The following is a 24,013-nucleotide window of genomic DNA, read 5'->3' on the forward strand; positions in this document are numbered from 1 at the left end:
ATCTGAAGCATGCATTGCGTAGGAAAATGGTGTTAAATATTCAGTGATCTGGACTGGATCAAAGACAGAAAAACTTGAGTAGTAAGTAATTTGAATTTAGCCATATTTTATACCGTATGAGTAGCTGAAGAAAGAAAAACCAGCAATAGAGTGGTGAGAGCAAGCAAGTGAAGGAAGTAGAGAAAATGCAAGACTTGTGCTCTTCACGTCAAAGTCTGTCAACATGATGGATTTGTCCCTGTGTGACTGCAAACTTTGGTGCAAAGCAGTGAAACTCTAACTCCTTGATTCTCTGGGACTGACACCAAAATCTGATGTTTACTGTGCTTGTCTTACAACACTGAAAATATTTTATCCTATCAACCTCAGTTCTACTGTAGTTATGCTGATGTTACATCATCTGCAGAGGGTTTCTTTCATTCCTCTTCAAACAGTAGCCAGCTGCCCGAGCCAGAGAAGGATTTTCTGACTCACATATCAATCTGCTTCCAACCAAAGTTTTCATAAAGAACCAGCTCAGAGATCTAGCTAAAACTAAAACACAAACAAGATATATTTTTTTGCTGTAACACCCCTCACAGTCTAATTTCCGCCAGAACTAATATACATCCCGTGTTGTGTGACTCAAACGCAAGTAAATAGATATATTTACATAAATAGTAAATAGATTTACAACTCAAACGTCAACATTTAAATTACACGGTGGTATAAATATATTTCAGTAATATAATCACTATCACTGTTGCTTGTGGTTCACGTAATGATTCATACATTCAGCTGTTTCCTGCAGACTGCACTGAATCATGTGCCTAAATTAATCGACAACCAAAGTCAATAGTGGAAATTGCTAAAGGGGCACGTATTCAAAATTACAAGAAAAATTCTCCTTGTTTTAATACAATAAAGTCTAGCCATGGAATAGTTTTCGTTTCAACTGCTTGTTCTTTTTATTTAGAGCAATTTTTTTCTCTCCTCTCTCAGTGTATTAATAGTGAGCTCTTTCTTAGCTTCATCCCATACTATGTGAATATATGTACACTACCGGGTCACTCAGGCAATTTCATGTTCTCCATTCTCACACTTTTATTCATGTGCTAACATAACTGCACAAGGGTTTTCTAATCGTCAGTTAGCCTTTCAACACCATTAGCTAACACAATGCAGCATCAGAACACAGGAGTGATGGTTGCTGGAAATGTTCCTCTGTACCTCTATGGAGATATTCCATTAAAAATCTGCTGTTTCCAGCTAGAACAGTCATTTACCACATTAACAATGTCTAGACTGGATTCTGATTAACTAAATGTTATCTTCATAGAAAAAAAGCTTCTATTTCAAAAATAAGGAAATTTCTGAGCGACTCTAAATTTTTTGAACTGTAGTGTATGTGTTTGCATTTACAGGTAAAAGCCAGAAAATTAGAATATTTTCATAAACTTGATTTATTTCCGTAATTGCGAACAAAAGGTATAACTTTTACATTATATGTAATCATTGCACGCAGACTGATGCACTTCAAATGTTTATTTATTTAATTTTGATGATCATAGGTGGCAACAAATGAAAATCCGACATTCCGTGGGTCAGAAAATTAGAATATTGTGAAATGGGTCAAGTTTGAAGACACCTGGTGCCACCCACTAACCAGCTGATTAACTCAAAACACCTGCAAAGGGCTTTAAATGGTCTCTCAGTCCAGTTCTGAAGCTTACACAAACATGGGGAAGACTTCAGATTTGACAGCTGTCCAAAAGGCAACCATTGACACATTGCACAAGGAGGGCAAGACTCAAAAGGTTATTGCTGAAAAGGTTGGCTGTTCTCAAAGCTCTGTGTCCAAACACATTAATGGAGAGGCAAAGGGTAGGAAAAACTGTGGTAGGAAAAAGTGTACAAGCGACAGGGATCACCACGCCCTGGTGAAGATTGTGAAAAAAAATCCATTCAAAAATGTGGGGGAGATTCACAAGGACTGGACTGCTGCAGGAGTCAGTGCTTCAAAATCCACCACCAAGAGACGCATGAAAGACATGGGTTTCAACTGCCGCATACCTCGTGTCAAGCCTCTTTTGAACAAGAAACAGCGCGCAAAGCGTCTCACCTGGGCTAAGGAAAAAAAGAGCTGGACTGCAGCTGAGTGGTCCAAAGTTATGTTTTCTGATGAAAGCAAATTTTGCATTGCCTTTGGAAATCGAGGTCCCAGAGTCTGGAGGAGGACAGGAGAGGCACAGGATCCACGTTGCCTGAAGTCTAGTGTGAAGTTTCCACCATCAGTGATGGTTTGGGGTGCCATGTCATCTGCTGGTGTCGGTCCACTCTGTTTCCTGAGATCCAAGGTCAACGCAGCCGTCTACCAGCAAGTTTTAGAGCACTTCATGCTTCCTGCTGCTGACCTGCTTTATGGAGGTGGGGATTTTATGTTCCAACAGGACTTGGCGCCTGCACACAGTGCCAAATCTACCAGTGCCTGGTTTAAGGACCATGATATTTCTGTACTCAATTGGCCAGCCAACTCGCCCGACCTTAGCCCCATCGAAAATCTGTGGGGTATTGTTAAGAGGAAGATGCAGAATGCCAGACCCAAAAATGCAGAAGAGCTGAAGGCCACTATCAAAGCAACCTGGGCTCTCATAACACCTGAGCAGTGCCAGAAACTGATCGACTCCATGCCACGCCGCATTAATGCAGTCATTGAGGCAAAAGGAGCTCCAACCAAGTATTGAGTACTGTACATGCTCATATTTTTCACGTTCATACTTTTCAGTTGGCCAACATTTCTACAAATCCTGTTTTTGTATTGGCCTCAGGTAATATTCTAATTTTCTGACCCACGGAATGTCGGATTTTCATTTGTTGCCACCTATGATCATCAAAATTAAATAAATAAACATTTGAAGTGCATCAGTCTGCGTGCAATGATTACATATAATGTAAAAGTTATACCTTTTGTTCGCAATTACGGAAATAAATCAAGTTTATGAAAATATTCTAATTTTCTGGCTTTTACCTGTATGTGTGTGTGCACTGCACCTTCTCTCCATGTCCCATGCTTTCACTCTTAACATCACTCAGCATTTTCCAGTTCATCCTTGAGCCACTAACTGATGACCTCGTCTCTGTCAGTGACTGGCTGTCGAGTGCATAGCCTTCCTTGTCATACCTATAGTTGGACATTGAGACACACAGCACAGAGAATACAAGTAAATACATGCTCAAACAAATACAAGAAAAACAAAACATATAGTGAAATGTAATATAAATTGTTTAGAGTGTAAGGAAAGAAAGTAAAGTTTGTCAAGTCAAATTAAAAGCAGAGTGTGCAAGGAGAATGTAATACATGATCCCTGGATACCCAAGCGATTCACCTACACAAGATTCACAATCAACACTTATAATCATCTCTGAGTCTCAGATGGTGTGAAAGCAAGCATGCGTGCTACATTAACAGACTTTGATTTTTCCTGTGGAAATACCACACTGCACTGTATTAGTTATTATCTAAAGAAACCAGCTTCAGATGTAAGTGAATTACTCGCTTAATCCCTTAACTGATTTACAGCCACTGCGTCTGTATTCTGCAGTGTATTTGATCTGACATGACTGTCTGTCATGGGCATATACATTCATAGATCTGTCAGCCTTTTATATTTGCATACATTACTGTCCATATAGAGAGCTTCTTCACTGAGCAAAAAAAGACAAACAAACCTTGTCCATCTATATTACAGTCTCTCAACTCCATCTTCTCATTTATGTACCTTTTATATTCCATCTAAAATCTTAATGCATCAGTGCGACTCTGCTCTGTATTCTAGCTGAGCAGAGCGATCTAATCAAGGCATCTTACAAATTCATCAGTTTCCTTGAATTATGCAAGCAAGCCTGGTCAAAACAATCCCACATAGCACCATATCGCCACAGGAACCAGAGTCAGACACACTCTCTTTGTCTTTGTTAAGCGACATAAATGCTAAAAAGAAGTGGAAAACATTCTGTCTGCTCCTTGAACAACTTCATTGTCATTCGTTCACCGCTGTCAGCATGTAAACCAGAGAGGGGACCAAACAGCGACAGAGATCGAGGGAAAGCCGGGGATTAGAGAAGAACGGAAGGAGTGATGAAAGGAAGGAGGGTGCAGCTATTTTTTTTTTAAGTTATTTAGCCCTTAGAATGTCAGGATGTGATGGTGTATTGACCGGAGACCTAATAAGACTGAGATTAAAGCTGTAGCAAAGGAGCCTGCTCCTCTTCTTTCTCAGACACAAACAAGTAACTGCTATAACCAATACAACGCACTTACCAACACAGCCAAAGCAATTGATCACAGATCAAATAGGTAAATTTTAAACTCAACATTAACTGACAAAGTGACAAGAACAACACCCACAGGTACCAACAAACACACACTTCTTTGCATTCTGTATTCACACTTTGAAGTTGTGAGTTTGACCTAGAATAGCTTTCAAGTGTAAGACACAAGCAGTCATATGCATGCTGAAGTGCTGCTATGTACACACACAGAGAAAAAGAAAAAAAAGAAAAATACATTTATATTTCAGCGGTGGCCCGACTTGGGAACAGCCTTAATGAGTGAATGAGTCATTATTCAAAGTCCCTCCACAGGAACTGCTAATGGGAATCCAGTTTGATGCGGCTCACCATGTCCCCGTATTTCTGAGCACGTACAGGAGCTGTTCCGAGCTGAAATCCAGAAATATCCATGCTACGCTTCTCTGTTATTCCCTCCATCCACTCCCAGTGGGACACGTGCCACCAGTCTCCTGACGTGATCGTCAGGGTTTTACATTTTAGCTCATCAGTGTGTGTGTATGGCTGAGCATGCCCCATGTTTAGCAATCATTATAGCTTATTTCATGTAAGTAAGTAATACAGCAAGGACAACCTTTCTAACAGCAGAGTCATTTGTCTGAGTGCCTCTGCTTGTGATGAAATATTGGCAAGACTCTGTGTGTGATTGTTGTCGTACTGTTGCACACCAGTCTGACTCACCACGCCCTCAGTCTAAAGGCCTCTGGTATGTCTGGGTTGACCATGACTGTTGAGCTGAACAAAGCAGAGAGAGATCTGCCCCCAAAATCAGACAAGCGAGCTCCTTTGATGGCAACCACAGGCTGCCCAGAGCTGTCAAACTTTTCCGCCTGGAGAAAGAAAAAACATGGTCAAAAACAGTAATTGAGGAGAGAGAACATGAGACAGCAAAAAGCACTTGTGTTCTCGCGTCATATGTTTCGTCCATGCCTGCAGCTTGGAGAAACCCGAAAGTAATATGTGGTAAAGCCTGCTTTTATAATTGGACAACCTACAAGTTAATTTGAAAGTCATTTCTGGATTTTGGCAAAGAGGAGGGATTAGCTCTTGCAGATCAAATGAGCTTAGAGAAGAATCGTGCCATTTCATGCACATTCGAGAGTTATTTAGCCTTCTGTCTCAAATCAGAGACTCTTGTCCAAAAACAGTCCTGAAGGTCACAGGAATCATCTGACCGATCCAAATTTTACAGGCCAGAAAACTCAATCAAAGTGCCCTGTGTGCAAGAGAACCCACAGTGTTCTGCTATGCATGCATGCACACGTGCATTGAGGGGGATGCACACACACACACAGGGACCTTTATAAATACACTACTTATTAGAGTTTGCTCAATATGGTTTTATGTTAAACCACAAATCTACCCATGACTACAGAGGGGGAGTGAGAGAGACAACAGTTATTACCTCGTCTCCCCACAGTGTGACTGTCACCACTTTGCCGGTTGTGTCTATTAGGCTGAGTTCCCTCTTGGAGACTTCTCTGCTGGACTTAGTGGTGATACGGGATACATCCTCAGCACTCTTACACACTCCAATCAAATCTGCAAGTAGAGAAAATCATTTTACATCTCCATCCATTGATAGCTAATGAATACAGGTGGACAAAAATTCCTAAAATATGGTAAGAAAAAGATATTATGTAAAGAAATTCTTTTGAAATGCCTCTACATAGTGAAAATTGTAAAAATACCTCTTGGATATACTGTAAGTAATGTGAAGTGTTGTCACATCAGAAGCAGTAAAGATTCAACACAGCACAGAGCTGACACTCCTGTGATATTGCCAAGTCACAGCAGACTAACATAAATGTCATAACAGGCTGGCTATCACCCAGGCCCACATGCCGAATCACAACAAACACACTCATTCCTCATTCAATTTCCCTTAATGCTCAAGGCCTGAACGCTACATTGAAGATTGCTGCACTTAACAGCAGTCAGTGCTGAGCTCTAAGAAGGTGCAGTCTGAATCAGTGCAGGTCAAATTAATTCATAAAGAGCATATAGTGCAATGCCACAAGCTGATTGAAAACAAAGGGAACAAATACTGACTAATGCATCTCAACGCTACGACACACACAATTTAAATGAAAAAGTGGAATTTGTACATTTAATACACATGAATATTGTGTACATTAACAACTTAAAGTCCAACTTGTTCTCTGATAAAACAGTGTTACAATCCATTTCTTATTTATATGAGACAAGAGAAAAGCAGTTAAACTCAAGAAACTGTAAGCAGTAGGGGTGTTATCAGTTGATTAATAACTAAACAGAGCTCTGTCGAGTTTTAGAGTAATTTATATCTACATTTAGTGAAACGCGCTAAAACGCTGTGTCCTTGTGACTTGACAAATGCATTTTCTTACTCATAAAACATTTGCTGGTCAGTACTCCCTCAGTCATTTCCCGGAGTCAGGACCAGTGAGTGACCACGCATTAAACAAAATGGCTGGACAGATTTATAACAGACACTTTGCAAATCAGTCATTCTCTCAACCTCAGCCTCCTGTTTGCTTTGTCTGCTCACCTTTTTCTAAACTCTCCCCTTCATCCCCTATCCTCTCCCCTGCTCTCTGCCAGTGCTCTCTCAGCCTTCCTTAATTCTATTATGATTGAGACGATGTCATCCACCTCTGAACTCCATTATCACCACAGGAACAGGCTGACAGTTCTCATTACCATGTTATAATCCCCTATTTAACAAAGGAGTAGAGTGAGAGGGAGTGGAGAGCAGGAGAGAGGATGAAGCGTCAACAGATGACACAGAGAACATGCAACACTGGCCCTCCGTGACAAACACACACAAACACACACCTCCAGTGGAACGGTGCATCTCTAAACTCTATACTATGTCGCTGTGCTGGCTTGCTTTGCTTCTAGTCTACAGTAATGCAATATTACTTGAGTTAGGTCTTGTATTTTAACAATTCTGACTGTGATTCTGCTTATATTTTCCGATTGTTGAGGGGCAGGCAGTTAGGGTCACTCTACTTTGACAACAACAACCACCTCCAGGCTAAGAACCATCCACATTAAAAATGTCATGTTTGCTCAGGATTTGGATCATGCAGTAACTCAGTCCTACAAGTTATTGTTTTTAGTTCATTAGCCATTTTAATGACAGTTCTCACCTCCCCGTGTACAAATACTCCACCAAAACAATTCCCTAGTCACTAGTTTGAGATTTGAGGGGGCATCATTGCTGCATCCTGGGCTTAAAGCCACTGAATACAATTGTGGATGGTTTAAAGAAATACAAACAAACCAAAGCATTTTCCCACTAGAGAACAAAGATAAGGTGCAACCAGACCAATCTTTGCTGCAGAATGGTCAGGCTATGCGAGATTAAGTTTACTACAACTTGTGTACTTCTTCCAACACTATCAAGGTAAACAAAGTGTAACTATGTGACTTAATATAGTTATTTACTGAATAATGGCACAATCAGACAGATGGGATACACAGTTATTGTTTGCAGTACACTGTTTATAAACTATCATGAAGGACATTTGTTCTGGAGCTGAATCAAAGATAAACTTTCTTAGTGATTCTTCTAACATTTGGACTTCTATTCTATTACCGGTTCCAAGTTGGAAACAGTTCCCGATGCTCTACCTTAAATATTACAGCTCAGAATGTAAACCAACATGAATCTTCCAATCAGTAGGTTACACCATTCAATCTGGTATGGAAAAAAAAAAAAAACACAGGTCAGTGAAGACGGTGAGAAACGCAACAGATTTTAAGCTTTAACCTTTCAGTCTCTAAAGGTCAGAAAACGCCTCATCTAAACAAGATATGTTGTTAAGTTTCTCTGCCACCATGGTACTTACAAATGGTCACCTTGTTTACATTAATAAACCATAAGCAACAAAAACAGCTGATTCTTGTCACTGTTAGGACAACAATAAATATTAAGATGAAATGAGTTGTCTTCACTTCTCAATTTAAATACAGACCAGTAACAGTTCTCAAAAACACATTCTCATTATCACAACTACATGAAACCATGGTATACCTGAGCATCATCTAACCAATAATACTGAGCACTGTCAAGAGCACACTCTTAAATCACCAATTTCAACCCCAATCTGCATATGGGCTCCCCCAATTTACCTGTCACAGAGATAAGACTTGCCTGTCAGGCACTGAGGGCAGAAATCGCAGCTAACCTTCGTGAAAACAGCGAAATAAGAATTATCCTCGTTTTTATCTCTCCTCTTCATTGTACGCCTGAATTAACCTTCAGTCTGACATTGTCATAATGTGTTCCTCAAAGACATTTGGTTCTCAAATGAATGACATGTGTCTATCAATTAATTAAGATCTTTTATTTTTCCAGCTTCTACACCTATGGACCTAACTGACTGAGTTCAGAAGTGACAGACGTGATAATTCATATGTGGAAATACTGAAAGCAACTAACATGTCCTTGACAGTTCTGGTTCCTCACTGGGCTTGACTCAACGAGCAATTAGATACACGTTTGTTCTCAAGTGGCACGTGCGACTGTTGAGGAGAGTTTGCGACATTCACCAGTTTTCTTGTACTTTGAAGTTTTTCTTTCCATCTAAAGCCCTTTTCAGACATGAGATGCACAACATTGCTGCTTTATCAGTTGAAGTGGCAACATTCTCTCATTCAGATCTAGATCGCTTTTATTTTAATGTTCTTCACGTCTTCAGTCAGACAGACCCAGAACAGCGATGTAAAGAGCCACAGGACCCACACAATATTTGCAGAACACACAGAATTGCACAGTACAAAGTGATGTCGCTTCCACTGGAATAAGGTTGCAGACTTTACAGCATCGCTTCCTAGATTCTTCCATATCAGTAAAGTATAATTTTGAGTATGCCTTTCTGTTAATGTAGATAATGTAGATGTTTTAGTTGATTATTTTGTTTTAAAAATATAAAGATGTAATTTTTCTTACTGTTTTTTTCTTTAAATATTTTATTGTCTTCCTAATCCAAGTTTCTTCTTTGTGTGCCAACATCCTTTATCTTTTTTTTTTTCTTAATCGGCTAAATTGTAAATGAGGATTTGACATGTCAGTGTTTTCAGTTAAGGAATGCAACTGCTTGGGGTTAAATTTGTGTCGTGTTGAAAGTTAAATGTAAACGTTACGGACCATTTGAGACTGCTGTAGCAGCTTTTACAATGTTTGATGTTTCAGATAAAAACACAGAAATGAACATGTATGAGGCCAATGTGCTACAAATAACTTGTACTGTAAAAAAAACAACAATAGTTTGCTTTGTCACACAGACTTCATCACGCATCTTTTCTTCTTTTAAATGGACTAATGCACCACTCACTGGTCTGCTGGTGGACGTTCTCTTCTGAATTTTAAAACACCCATACACAAAGGAAAGTACCACACAGCAGCTGAATCACATTTCATTTTCTATCTAACACTTTGCTTCTGCACTTCACAAAGTTTGGAGAGGCAGTGAGTCATGTCATTATAAGAACACTCGCCACAGATTGTTGATTGGTCGGCAAACTACCTATCTGGCTGAGCTCATTATCAATATTTCTGAGCTTTGACTTCAAAACCTGAGCTTTTCAATCATGGTTTTTGGTTTATGAGGCCAAAAAAAAAAAAAAAAACATTAAGTGAGTAGTGTCATCTCCTGCCTTTGATTTTTCCGACATTTCCTCCTGCTTTTTTTTTTACATGCTCAAACTGTTTAGTTGTTCTTTTATTAGTTAAATTGTAGGAATGAGCAAACAGAGTCACTGCTGAACTTTGTGTCTTACCAATGATAGCATCTTTGTCTCTGTTTTCCAGCTCGGCGATGGGCACAAAGTCACAGTTGAGTGTGGGGACACCCTGAATGTCATCACACGGCACAATGGATGAATTAGCGTGGAGGGTCATCTCGTACTCGTGCTTCAGCGTCGTGTACTGTTTGTTAGCCGCCTTAAGTGTCGCCTTGGAGATGTAGTACACCTACAGAGAACAGGCAAGTTAAGCGTGCTGGTATGAAAAAATGACACCTAATCAAACTCACCACTTCCTGAGAATTCAAAGCAGCTATGACTGATCAAATTGGTGACCACTTTATTGATCCTGCAAAGCAAATTATTACGACAATACAGCTTCCGTTCAATGAAAGCCTCTTAATAAGAATAGAAAAACCTTCAGGTCCAACTAAGATGTGGTGTCATATCAGCACCATCACTTCTCTAATTCACCAGAAAATAAGAAGCAGCTGAGAGCGAGTCTGTTAAACGGCATAATTTAAACTCAATCTGCGAGGCACACTTCTTCATTTACTCTCCCAAGTCTCCAATATCCCCCCTCTCTCTCCCTCTGCCTCTGAGTTTGTCTCTTTGCCTCTCTTCCCTTCCCTTCCTTCCTCCCTCTCTGATTTACCCCACACAGAGATAGGAGCATGAAACTAATGTGATAAGCATTCTGGCTGCTCAGAGCCAGTCACACCCACTCACTGTTTTGTCAATGCTCAGATCACGGAGGGAAGACGGATTCATTCCTTTATTTATCTTTGGAGGGCAGAGGGCACAAATTGGATGTGGGATTGTGTTGGGAGTCAGTGCCAGTGGCCGATACCTGATCCAGTGTGGCTAGCAAAATGATGGCCAGGGTTAATTGAGTTATTAAGCTCTGTGAGCCAGACTAAGTTGAGCAGGAGCTTTAACATGTCTTCCACCTGTCTGTAATGACTCAGGTAATTAGGAACATGCAAGGGGCAGGTTCTGAGTGTTCAGACTAAGCATCACCCATTTTTACCACAAACACACTCCAATAAGAACTTTTTCTAATCAGAAGTGTTTTTTTCTTTTGCTTTTCAGCTGGCTTCTAAGACTTTTGCCAACTGCTGCTTGTGCTCTCTTTACAGGAAAAAATGTTGTCTGCCATTATGCCCCATCTGACATTTTACTTTTATCACTTATCTATTAATGTTGGTTTTCTAAGTTTAACCACTGAGACCTTAATGTGGAAGTGTCTTGACTAGCATTATGTCTGTAAACCCCAAAACCCGCTGGCAGGTTCCAAAGAAATGCTATTTGGAAGGGAAAAAAATCAACAAAATTACATCACATATTGCATATTTACATTTCATCAGAGCGAGAAACTGACTTTGAACTGTGCGACAGTCCTGGGACTAATCATGTGTGACTTTCAGTTACATTGGGATAAGCAACCAAATTTAAGCTAAAACTCCATATAATTTATCTAAATTACTTTATGTGCATTTAAAAACTTGTCGAATACAAACCGACTGCTGTAACCAGATTCTGTAAAAGCCAAAAAACGATGCAGCCCTTGGCACATGTGAGAAGTCGTTAGTGACTCAGCTGTGACTGTCAGTCACACTATAAAAAAAAAAAAAAAATCAGGAACTTCAGGCTGTACACACAGCAGAACAAAAAAAAATTAAGTTGTAAGACATCTACAGTATGTAAAGACACCTTTTTCTCCCAGGACTTTATATTGCAGTGAAAATTGAGCCCACAGTGAATAAAAATGTGACAGAGGCAAAACCATCTAGAAACTGCTCAAGCTTCAGAGGGCTAATAACTAATTAAAAAAAATGTGAAATACTCCTTCATGATTGGAATATCTTTTGTAAGAATACTACTGTACATACTTCAATTCTTCTTCAAAACACTGTTTGAATTGCAGTCCTGCAGCAGGTTCAGGGGTCAGCGTCTGAGTCAGTTATATAACAGGAGATGGAGCTGGTAGGGATTACATTTCTTACCAAAAGACAATAAAGCAGATGCTTGCTGACACAAGGTCTTGAACCACAGTCCTTTGGTTGAAAAACGATCCTATTATTAAAACCTACTTCCCAGATTTTTTAGGGTTTGGCAAGTACTAGCGCTTGACTTCAATTCTACTATTCTAGTGTTTTTCCACACTCAGAGGTTTAGTGGTCATTGTAATTGTTCTCGCTCTCTAAACTTGAAGTGAAAGGATCGCTTGTAGTGCAACAACACTTAGTGTGGCTACAGGCACTTTTGTAACCGAGTTTCCATTGAATCTCTCCAGTAAGTGACTTTTCAAATGCCATGTAAACCCTTGGCCATGAACACAATTTCTAATAAGCTTTTTTCAAGCAATGATGTACAAGATAGAAGACTGTGCACAAGCAAAGAAGCAGTGGAGCCAGTGGATTAAAGAAGAGATTGTTACATCCTGTAATCCAACCTTGCACTTAAAAAGCAGCCATCTAAAACAAAACTGACACTCACTCAAAGAAGAATCTAGAAATCGACAAGACATGTCGATATTCCAGTGCTGATTATTTTGGTAATTTGCCCATTTCTGACATATTTGTGCTGTGAGGAGGAACTACACTTGGTTTGTTTGTCTGTTTTATTACTGCCTTTGCTGCTCTGACACACACACACACATGCACACAAGGCAGCCTATATGTTTTGTTTTAAAATTATTATGAGTCTAAGTTATCCAAATCGGGTAGATATACTCCAAAGTCAGTCTATTAAGGATGAAATGATTACAATATAATAATAGAGACAGTAGTGACAATGAAGCTACATGTGATAATCGAACAAAGATACTGCCTTAATTAGACAGACTCAGACTTCTGAAGCTTCATTTAGCTTTGTCTAGAGAAAAGAATGCACCGTTTCTCTTATTTCTTGCAGTGTAGGCTCGCTTGAAAGAGGAATTATTATTAGGAAGGACTATGAACGTGTTGCATAAATGGACATATAAGTTTGGTATGAAGACTGATAAAATCCAAAGTCATACTTTGAAGGTTTGCAGGAAGAGTTCACTTAAAAATTCTAATCTCTGGGGGTGCCCCAGTAACTCAACTGGTTGAACGAGTGACCCATAAACAGGGTCTATAGTCCCTTACGCAGTGGTCATGGGTTCGTATCCAGCCTTTTGTTGCAGGTCCTTCTCCCATTCTACTCCCCACATTTTCTGTCTCTCTCTCTCTCCACTGTCCTATATAATAAAGCCTAAAATGCCAAAAAAAAGAAAAAAAAACAAAACACATACATACATATTTTACATCCAACCGTATGTATCAAATAATTCAGCCCAGTAGAATGAAATTCTAGAGAAATGTTTTACATGTATCCTCGATAAAGAACACAGACTGATAGAGCAATATCCAGACACTTGAGCAACAGCAAAACAATATCAAAATGTCCCATTTTAAATGGCTTCTTAAATCCATCAGCTACACACACCCAGCTTTGTATTTCATCTCAAATGTTCACTATTCTCTAACTTATACAGCATATTTCAGCAAAAAATGACTAAATAACTCTTCCTCAAAATCCTTGAAAACTTGCCTCTGGCTCATCCATTGACCAGAAATCCTGCAGGCACGACAGAATTTTGCACAGGGATTTTATAAGGCACTACTTTACCGGTGATACATTTGTTTGAGGAGCTATGTGGAAAAATGAATACCTCAAGCTCAAGCTTACAAGCTTACTAGCCTTTTTGATACCGTCTTACTTTTGTCAAAATGGGTCTTCTGTCAGTTTCACTATTTGGCAACAACATGTGCAAGCTGTTTTTGAAAGAATGCGAGTATAAACATTTCTTTAGTCCTGGGCAAAGTGCAGCACATGCAAAAGTTATCATTTTTGTCTAAAATTTCCAAGAAGCTCTTATCACTTCGAGTGAGGATACACATGAATGAGTGGGATCTGCTCACCTTGCCTTGCTCCACTAGAGAGAAAAACTTGTCCACTTCGTTGTTAAAGGCAGTGATCTTGATTTCTCCCTGTTGACCAGCACATTTCCATTTAAAAACATTTCATCGCTCGGATAAAGCGAAAAACACTCAGGTGTGACATATGTTGACATGCGGCAGATAGAGTTTGAGCACTTCCTTGACTACTCACACTTTCATCCACTATCTCAAAGGAGAAGAGCTTGCCCTCTCCTCTAGAATTGCTCCATGTGCGGATGTTGGACTTGTTGGTGACTCTGGCTCTGATAGTCCACCTACAGATTTACACAGATATCTGTAACAGTGCTTTCAAAGTACATGTCAATAACATAAACTTAATTACACAACATGATTTCAGTAATTTTGGACAAAAACACTTGAACACCTAATACACCTTAATTAAAATTGACCTGTTAAAGAGCTAAATTGCTGATATAAAAAAACATGCCCAAATGCTTACAAAATCTAAGCTTTGCAAATACAATAATGTCTTTTACTATGTTTTTATTTATTTCCATCAACAGATTTCCTTTATGCCAATGTGTACAGGACATTCAATGTATACCATTTGTTTAAAAAATATTAACAGATAAGATTTCTTTGACCAACACATGAAAGTTTACGAAAAGAGCTGCAGTCTAAAGGTCAGCAAAAACAGTAAAGAACGCTGCAGAGACACTTTAAAAAGATTCCTTTTTTGTTAATGAGCATCCAACTCAGCTCACATCACTCACTAGTGTGAAACACAACTGCACAAAAGAACAATTCCCAAGGAAACGGGATGAGTGTTTTTTCCAGTCTTTTTAAAGTTCCGTGAAAGAAAAAAAAAGCATCCAGCAACTTTCTTTTCAAAGAGTGAACTAGGTGTTGTACATCTGCCAACTTCTGGATGCATTTAAAATGTGCTTCTTGTTCTGTTTTTAACAACAGCCAGCCAAGCTCGGCACTTTATGCAGCAGTGAGCTTTTTGACTGCATTGATAATTGTGCAGTGGAGGATATTCATACCATAACTTTGCCTGCAATTAAATCCCCTATCATGAGAGCAGCTGTTGGCCCAGAGTGAACCCCATTTCCTGCTCAGTATGGATAAGACTGCAACACCGAGGTTTATGACAGTCAAAAGCCAGTTATACTCTGCTCTAGATGCTTTTACTTAACACCAGCAGAATGGGACGGGAAAACCATGCAATCGGCCATAAAAGACCTTGTGAACATACAAGGCATCCCTACGCAATCTATTGCATGTAACACTTTGTGTCACACACAGGCACACAGCTCAGCTTTTCATTTCACCCAAACGTTCATAGAAGAACCACAGGTGCTGAAGTCATCGGTTTTACTCAGTGTAGGTACTCCCCAACTTCAAAGTTAGAACAGTCATCAGTTTATTACAACACCTAGAGGCACAGTTATCTTTACAGCTTGCAATTTCAAACAGGGCTGCGTTATCAGAGCCAAAACATGGAGAGTTGACAAGGTACCTTTACACCAATCTGGACAACTACATCTTGCTACACTGTGCTCTTGTCTTTTTGTAGCCAACTTTAAGGTCAGAGACTTAAGCCTAATGAAATGATAAGAAACACGAGGGGGGAAAACAGCAGTAAAACGGAACCCTGGAAGAGAAATTGAAAGAGGTAAGGAAGTGGGAGGAAAAAAACGAGGTTGGCCAAATCCCCACCGGGCCAAATAACAGAATCAAAACCTCAGCAGCAGACCATAAAGACCCAGCAGTACCTGCTGTAAAAGTGTCCGTTTCTGAGGCAAGATCGGTCATTTCATTTCCATGCAAATGGGCTGACTAACATGCACACACTCAACTTGACACAGACGTACACATTCATATGGGGAAAAAAAAAAAAGACTGCTTTCACATGCATGCACCGACACATATACACACATATTCAAACATGCCCGAAAGTGTTACCTAGAATTGGCAGCAAACAGGGAACTCTAGCCACAGCATGGGAGAAAATAGTTTAGCTGATGAATGAGCAGTAGCGGGAAAAAAATCTAAGTGAAGTCATAGACAGTGCTGAGTTTGTTTGGTAATTATGAAGAAATATGTGTAAGATGGGCTTCAGTGATTTGTAACTATCCACTATTTCAGTTGATTTAAGCTACAGTTACCACACATGTGAATGAAAGCAGGCACATACAGACCCACAGACTTATACTTACTTGCTTTGGTAAGGGTTGAGGTTAGCAATGGACATTGCTTTTGCTGGAGAGGCGCTGTTGGCCTTCATGGGTGAAGCTTTCATGGGTGAAGCTTTCATGGGCGAAGCTTTCATGGGCGAAGTCTTCATGGGCGAAGCTTTCATGGGCGAAGCTTTCATGGGCGAAGCTTTCATGGGCGAAGCTTTCATGGGCGAAGCTTTCATGGGCGAAGCTTTCATGGGCGAAGCTTTCATGGGCGAAGCGTTCACGGGTGCTTTTCCTGTAAATCCTCTTCCTCGACCTCCCGAAGCAGAAAAAGCTGCTGAAAGATAAAATGAGATCCTTAAAGAAGCTGTCCAAATTACCAGAATTGCAATTTAATTGTGTTGAAAGGATTGACCGGACATCGAAGACGATTTTAGAATGTAATTTACCAGTGACGACATTTGTCAAGCAAAAATGCCAAACATTTCCAGGGGGCATTTCTTAAACATGAGGATTTACTGATTTTACTGTAAATTAATTATATTGGAGCTTTGGACCTTTGGTTGAGCAAAACAAGCAATGTGAAGATGCTTCCTAAGCTTTGGGAAACTGCAAAGAACAAAGAAATTTGCTAAATAAAATTATATAAAAACAGACAGGCCTATCAGTAAAAAATCTGGCCAAGTGTGTACAGGTTCACCACACCCTTTTCTGTGACAACTGATAACAAATACCAATTTCGCTTTCAAATTAATGCCTGGCTCAGCTATGTTTAGTATGTGGCAAAAGCAGCATTTTAATATTTTTTCCATTGACTGGATGATGTAACCGAAAGGGCACCTACCAACGAAATGCAAGCAAAACAGTTCAGCTCTTAAAAACATTAGTGGTTGTGCTCTTAGCTGATCGTACGTGCTGCTGCCAAAATGATAAAAATGCCTGAGAAAGTTAAACTCTCCCCACAGATCTCTCCGTAGAGTTACTCAATTCCCTGTTAACATCAGTTGCCAATTAATAAAACTGTTTTTCTTCATCGAGTATGGCTGCCAATCAATTATTAATTTCATAATTACTGTACTTGTGCCTTTCAGCCATAGGAAAAAGAATAATTAGGATTAGTTATCAGAATATCAGTCTTGTGGCCAAGACGCCAAACAGAGTAGTCTTAATTACATTCATGCGTCACGACCAAAATTTAGACTGAGTTCAAGAGAGACAAAGTGATTAATTTACATAGATAGAACATAACCTATAGACATGAATGATTGAGGGCCCAGAACTGATTATTACAATGTTTTCATACAGTGTAACATTTAACAGAAAACACAATACCTGTACTCTAACCCCAAAAAATGTTGAATTTATCAGAAAATACCAGATGAAACTGAATGTGGAATAACGTCAACTGGGAATAATTCAACAGAAAAACATTCCATTCTTTGAGAAATTGGATGATAGTACTGCTATCATTTCTATCTTTGTTGAGTGAGCACTTAACTCAGGCCTAATTTAAATATCTCGCATACAAATAAATCAACACACCAACTAAAAAAGTTAAGAATAAGTTTCCTTTGTTTTTCGAAAACACCTGCTCAGCTTTTCTGTTCTTTTTTCACTAATGAAAATGCCAGAAGACTTGAACAGTTTGGAACAGCCCACAGACTCATAAGGTGCTATCTCACCTCCCACATTTAAGTGGCATCAGCCCCATCAGTATGATTCAGGCTAAATAATTAGCAGTTGTCAAAATAGTTGTATGCAATGCCGTATTCTGGCACAAATGATCGGACGTATCGAAAAACTGCATTTAGGTGGAAGAAATGGAATAAAGGTGTACAATCTACAGAGACCACTCCCCTGATTTAAGCTCCTGTTCTACAGCACAACAAATACTCACCTCTATGATTCCCTCCTTCATGTGTGTGTGTATGTGTGTGTGTGTCATGAGCATACTCTTCGGGGAAATCACAGACTGAACAGCTATTTTCAGGCAAGGGGTAATTAACATCAATATTCATACACACGCTATCTGGATGAAGTGGTAGAGAGAGGGATATGCTAGTGAAAAGAGAAGATGGGGAGATGATAGGTGGTGGTGATGGGGGGTGAACTGGAGAACGGAGCAAAGACAGGGGCATGGAACTTTATCAAGGATCCTCATTTTTTGTGATTAACATCAGTGCAGGCTTCTAATATGCATGCCAATAACATATTCAGCAGCCTGTTGTTGACAAGGGGTCCGTGGTGAGGACACTGCAGGGAGAGGGAAAGACAGAAATATAAAGACAAGATAGAAGTAATAAATAGAGAAAGTGAATAGGAAAGAGAGCGTGTCAAAGTGTGTGTGTGTTTATGAAAGGGAGGAGAAGAGGGAAGGAGCTGTGAGGACAAAGGAAACCTGCAGAGAATGGTTAGTGATGAATAATGAATATTTTTTTTAAACCGCACTTCAGCGAGTGCAGATCTCTTTTTGGAATTTAAATATCATCTGCGAAGCAGTTTGAAGGTAGTCTATTTCAAGTGATAGGCGCCGATGAATATTTAAATGAGGATACAGAAGCATCTGTGACTAATGTGTCATGACCTCTGACTTTACACCTCATGCTGGAAGACGAGGACTTTTAAAGACATTTCAGAATAATAATACAGTGGCTTAAATATTGTTGTTTGTTTAATTGAGAGAGTATGATGGCACTTACAGTTACTGACAGAGTGCAGAAAGCATGCTTCAACAACATTTAATGGTATGAACATTGGAAATAATTTCTTCAAAATGGAAAATCTTTCTAGCAGCATCCTCTCACTCCATGCATGTCAGAGGTCGAGGTCTCTCCAGAGCAGAATGCCTTCAGCTGATAGAAAACGTTTTCCATTCAACCAATTACAATACACTTCCTCTGCCATCTCAGTGATTTTTAAACTGTTTTAAAGCTCCCATAATGTGAAAAATGCATTTTTTATGTTTTGTAATTGTTATAAACTTGGGTATGTACAGCAGAAGCTGTCAATATATAAGGACAATTACTTCTGGCATTCCTCAACCCCCACAACCAGACAGCCTCCCAGCTTTGTGAGCCAATAACTACTTTACTGTTATGAGCTGTTTCACACCAGGTGAGTAACCAATAGTCCACTAACAGCTGCCACAAAGTCCACTAGGTTTGTTTGGGTTTTTTTGTTTGTTTGTTTTTACTTTCTAGAGCTGTTGCTGCTAACTCTAAAGGGTCACAAGTAAAGCTAAACATCCAGTGGCTCACTTTTATCTTAGATGGCAGTGTCACCAAAACAGGAAAACCCTTAGTGTTAGCGTGTTGCGTAATTAAGACTAACCCAGACCCACAGGTAAGAACTCTGTAGAGTCTGCAAAGCTGAGGGGATTCAGAGATAGAAGAAATAATAAGATCAATCTCAAATCAACAAGCAAGGATTGGGTGCATTACTGTATTTTCTTGTTGCATATTGTGCTTTAGTGCAACCTAAACTCTGTCAGTGTCAACATCTGTTTGCTTCTCTCCTGCTCTCTGTCCTCAAACACTGCATTTTAGTATAGCACAATTCCCAATAAAACTCTTGCCATTGACAATTTTTTTCTGTTGTCAGATAATGGAACAAGTATGAGGTACTGACTGAAATGAAGCCCATTAACACTACATGTTAGCCGGCAGTCACTTCAGAGCCATTTCCAATCTGCACCTCCACATCGCTAAAATACAGATTTTATGATCATAACGCTGCCTGACAAAGTTACGATGAACATGAGTTAAAAACAAAGACTGTGCAGTGATATTTATATGTAAAACAGTGGAAGTGTCACAAAGTCCTGATCTCACATCTGAGTGAGCTGCCGTGCAGTCAGTTATTTTCCAACACTGTCAAAGACACAGAGAAAGTCTTCTTCCTGAAGGGGGTGTGGACAGCAGCAGCTCAGCTGCATTTAAGCTACAGACACTGAAACAGCCAGTTTAGAACAGAGGCAAAATTAGCAATGGCACAGTGACGGCAAAATGAACCCTATGTGCAGAATTCTGGATTGAAAAGTTGTAAATCACATTCTGAGGACATTCCTCAGACTTTACATTAGTTTAAAGTAAAAAAGGGAACAACACAGGAACTTCAAGGTTCACCAAAAACAAAGATGTCCCAACACACTTAAATCAATGCAAAGACGAAAAAGAGCAACAAACAACAGGTATGTCCTACTGGTGTAGCTTGTTCATGGCAAAACTTTTCGTTCGAAACATCAGCAGATCCAGATTTATTATTTGACCTATAACATCAAGCCTGAACCTGACAGGACAGAAACATGTAACTGCAGGCTTTTCTAAACAAACTGAGTTTCATTTTGCTGCTCCCTCCTGTCTGTTAAAATCAGTGCAGTTCCTGGTTTTATTTCTGTCATGTTCTGATCAAGAAAATAGATCTATAACTGGTATTGGAGCAGCAGCCATCAAGCATCACGCGATTTCTTAAAACTCTCTTCTAATAAAGAATTTCTAAATTAAATGGACAGCTGAGATACTGTGGGTCACATCTCATGATAATGCCGCAAGAGTGAGTGAAGATGTCTTGTCTGGTGGAAAGAGCCCCTGTCTCTTTGCGTCTTGCAGCTTAACCTGCTCTAACACCCCTGTGGGGAGGAGTTAATGTACAGGAACATATAAAGTAAAAGAAACGAATGCAAGTACAGCAGGACTCAATGTGTCGCTTGAGGACTGTGAAGTCTTCACAGAGGCTTAAATCCAGACCCTTGAATAAAAGAGCAGCCTCCCCAGTCATTCCAAAGCACTCAGCTCACTGGAAAAACTCGCTTTGTGGCATTTAGCAATCTTGTTAAAGCACACAAATTTATTGACTTCCCGAAAATGCAATTTACAAAAATATTGGAATCAAATCAGACCCTTAACCACATTCAGTCGAAGAAAACACTTTTGAGATTTTATGCATAAGACTTGTTTTTGGCACTATAGAGGAACGCAGGACCATTTCGTCCACAGAACAATTAAACAGAGCAGCAGTCTTTCTGTATCTGGTGGGATCTCTGAGGTAACATGGATCAAAGGATGTAACGAGCAAAGAGTCTGATGAACTACTTAATGCAGAGCCTCGTCTTTGCTGAGTCAAATTAGTTGACTTTCCTCTCTCTCCCTCCGTCTGTGCGTAGCTACAAGGGGATTCAGTCCACAACACAATATTCATAAAGCCATGAACTGGAGGAGCCATCGGCCCACACGAGCTCCCTCAGTCACAACACGCACACACAGACACACACCTACACATGCACAAACACACAATATACCAAGCACTCATTATCCACCCACATGCCTACATCCTCCACTGAGGAGGACCATTGGGTATGTTTCTGCCACATAACAAAATCAATGTCAATGCTGAGAGCAGTAAAACAACAGAGTGAAACAAAGGCTAAGCTAATAAAAGAAGATCCAATAAAGCACAGGCTACTTTAGGCATGATACATGGCACCAGCCACTGTGGTAGAAAACTAACCAGCATTTGGAGCGACTATTCTGTTAGAAAAATCTGGACGGTGGTAAAACAGTGCAAGGGGTGACATATGGACTCCTGCAGTGGCTAGCGGGCAACAAGATAGTTTCCTGCTCTGATAGCTGAGCCATAAATATGATTAAAGGGCTCAATGTGATAAGGGGGAAAAAGGCACTTGAGCAGAAGAAACTGCAGTCTTCCATTCATTTAACATTTCCTGTGGCTACCTTCAACTGGTTGAAAACCACTGTGTGCCTTATGATCGTGCTCCATCGACTTCTTAACCCACGCTCACACTACAGCCTTTGAACACCGAGGCACTATGAATATCAAAGGAATGAGAACCAGGACGTACTTTTTGGTCTATAGTGCTGATTGAAGTGTGGCAAGGTAAATGAGATAGGATGTGAAAATGAACAACGAACTTGATCCCAAATTATGGCTGCAGAAAAACAGTACTGAGGAGAGAAGCCGGGGAGAGGACTGCAAATCTCTCATCAGCACTCTTCACTCAAAGGGTACATGGCTCCCTCTGTTGTCAAGATTAGGATGTGAAAAAATATTCTAATTTTCTCTGAAATAACTGGGCCAAAACTCACAGCAATCAAACCAACTGCCAACATTTCTTGTGATTCTGAAACTACAATTATTTTTACCAACAGAAGTGAACAGAGCAGCTGTTTAAAATGGAGACACAATAATCCTTCATGTAACAAAGACACACACCTTTAAGAGACCAAAATTATGTTTAATGACCTGAAAATTATTACGACTTACTTCCCTCACATCATGTAACTGTTATTCATAATGATGATGTCCTCTATACACAACAAATTTCAATAGTTCCCTGTTTATGACTGCATTTATGTGTAAACAAATCCTGTAACTTCTAATTAACAAAACTGCATTTGATGACGTCCAACTGCTAAATAAGGGCTTGCGGATATTCGTGAGGTATTTAATTCCTGTGATCTACTGAGGAAAGTTCTATTGATCTATATGACATGTAATATCCATGAACACAGAGCTCGAGGGCCTCTGAGTGAACTGATTTCTTGTGTTTACGAATGATTTATTTAGAAATCTCTGTCTTGCCAGAAGTGGCTCAGGAAAACATCCGCATATATTTTTGGTATTATTATCAATACTGCATGGGTGCTGACACAGAACACATATTTTTTTTTGCTCAGATGCAAGACCTCCGTTTGTGTTTGTGTAGAAATTGTGCGTCAGCCTCATGCTGATCACTTGTACATGTTAAAGCAAAGGTTTCGCTGTCAACATGATATATGAACGCTAAGTTTCCTTGAGTGTATAAACAGATAATAAAAGATAATATAACAAAACCTGGTTGAAATTACATTTAATATACTAATAGGAAATTTTAAATTCTTAATAAATACTTCTCAATAATCCGATGAATGTCAAATCACACAAATGGGTTTAAAGGCATCAAGACCATTTATCAGAGAAATGGAAACATAAAAACAGAATCATCATATTTTCTACTTTTCAACTGTGCATGAACTAATTATCTGTGAAATTGTGTCCTGTCTGGAAACTTATTCAAATTTCAGCTTAAAATTGTGATATTTCATCAAAAATAATTTCATTCTAAGCATCATTTAAAATTGGTCAAAAATAAACCTTTTGCAAAAAACAAAAAAACAAACATGAGGCTGTGACCAACGGTCATGCGATAAAAATTCTGATCTTTCTGTGTAAAGTGGGCTGAACTTAAGGCTGTATTATCACATAGGAGATAGAAGACAATAATTTAAACAATTACAAATTTTAATAATTAAATATCTATAACATGTGGAGCCACCATCTTCCAGTTCTTAACATTTGGAGAAATTAGGTACAAGTTGATTTCAGGGTCTTTCATTTCTTTTTGAAAATAATAATCCTCAAAATTCGAATTTCCATTAGAATTGTCATACTTTACAAGAAACATTTTTGAGTTCTCACCAATGTTCTGACCACAGTGAGGAAAAATGTGACTGGGGCAAAAAAATTGTCTTTGAATGCAGATGCTTCAAACTCACTACACTATTTCCTCGCAGATATTTAACCAACAGTACTGTGTTTTATAAACCTTATATTACAGAGTGCTTAAAAATGCAAAACGAGGAGATTTAAAGTATTATCTCTGCATATAGTTACTGCTGCTATTAACAGTGGCTTCTGTTTTGTGTGCTTCTGTGTTTTTAAGAACAATAACAATAACACGTCGGAGATAATGGTGGATTTGGTAAGAGATTTGGTAAAAGACAGTAAAACCAGCAAACCATATTTAAGCATTAGGCTGTTACACTATCCAGCACTTGTACAGAA

At 39.3% G+C, this 24,013-nt stretch overlaps 1 protein-coding gene across 2 annotated transcripts in view; it reads right to left on the bottom strand.

The window, feature by feature from the left end:
• LOC110953178 (replication protein A 70 kDa DNA-binding subunit-like) overlaps positions 1–24,013 on the bottom strand; it is a 46,563-nt gene that overhangs the window by 18,767 nt on the left and 3,783 nt on the right. Inside the window, exons 7-13 of one of the 2 annotated variants that reach the window (XM_022197048.2) lie at positions 16,211–16,508; positions 14,200–14,302; positions 14,010–14,078; positions 10,099–10,291; positions 5,735–5,871; positions 5,011–5,159; positions 3,031–3,160 (exon numbers count right to left, since the gene is read on the bottom strand). In XM_022197048.2, coding sequence (XP_022052740.2) covers positions 3,031–3,160; positions 5,011–5,159; positions 5,735–5,871; positions 10,099–10,291; positions 14,010–14,078; positions 14,200–14,302; positions 16,211–16,508 — 1,079 coding nt within the window. Of the gene's footprint in view, positions 1–3,030; positions 3,161–5,010; positions 5,160–5,734; positions 5,872–10,098; positions 10,292–14,009; positions 14,079–14,199; positions 14,303–16,210; positions 16,512–24,013 lie in introns of both variants that reach the window. The other variant, XM_022197047.2, reaches the window with a different exon arrangement.

The sequence above is a fragment of the Acanthochromis polyacanthus genome, chromosome 17 (genome assembly GCF_021347895.1).
Source record: "Acanthochromis polyacanthus isolate Apoly-LR-REF ecotype Palm Island chromosome 17, KAUST_Apoly_ChrSc, whole genome shotgun sequence".
Classification (NCBI taxonomy): domain Eukaryota; kingdom Metazoa; phylum Chordata; class Actinopteri; family Pomacentridae; genus Acanthochromis; species Acanthochromis polyacanthus.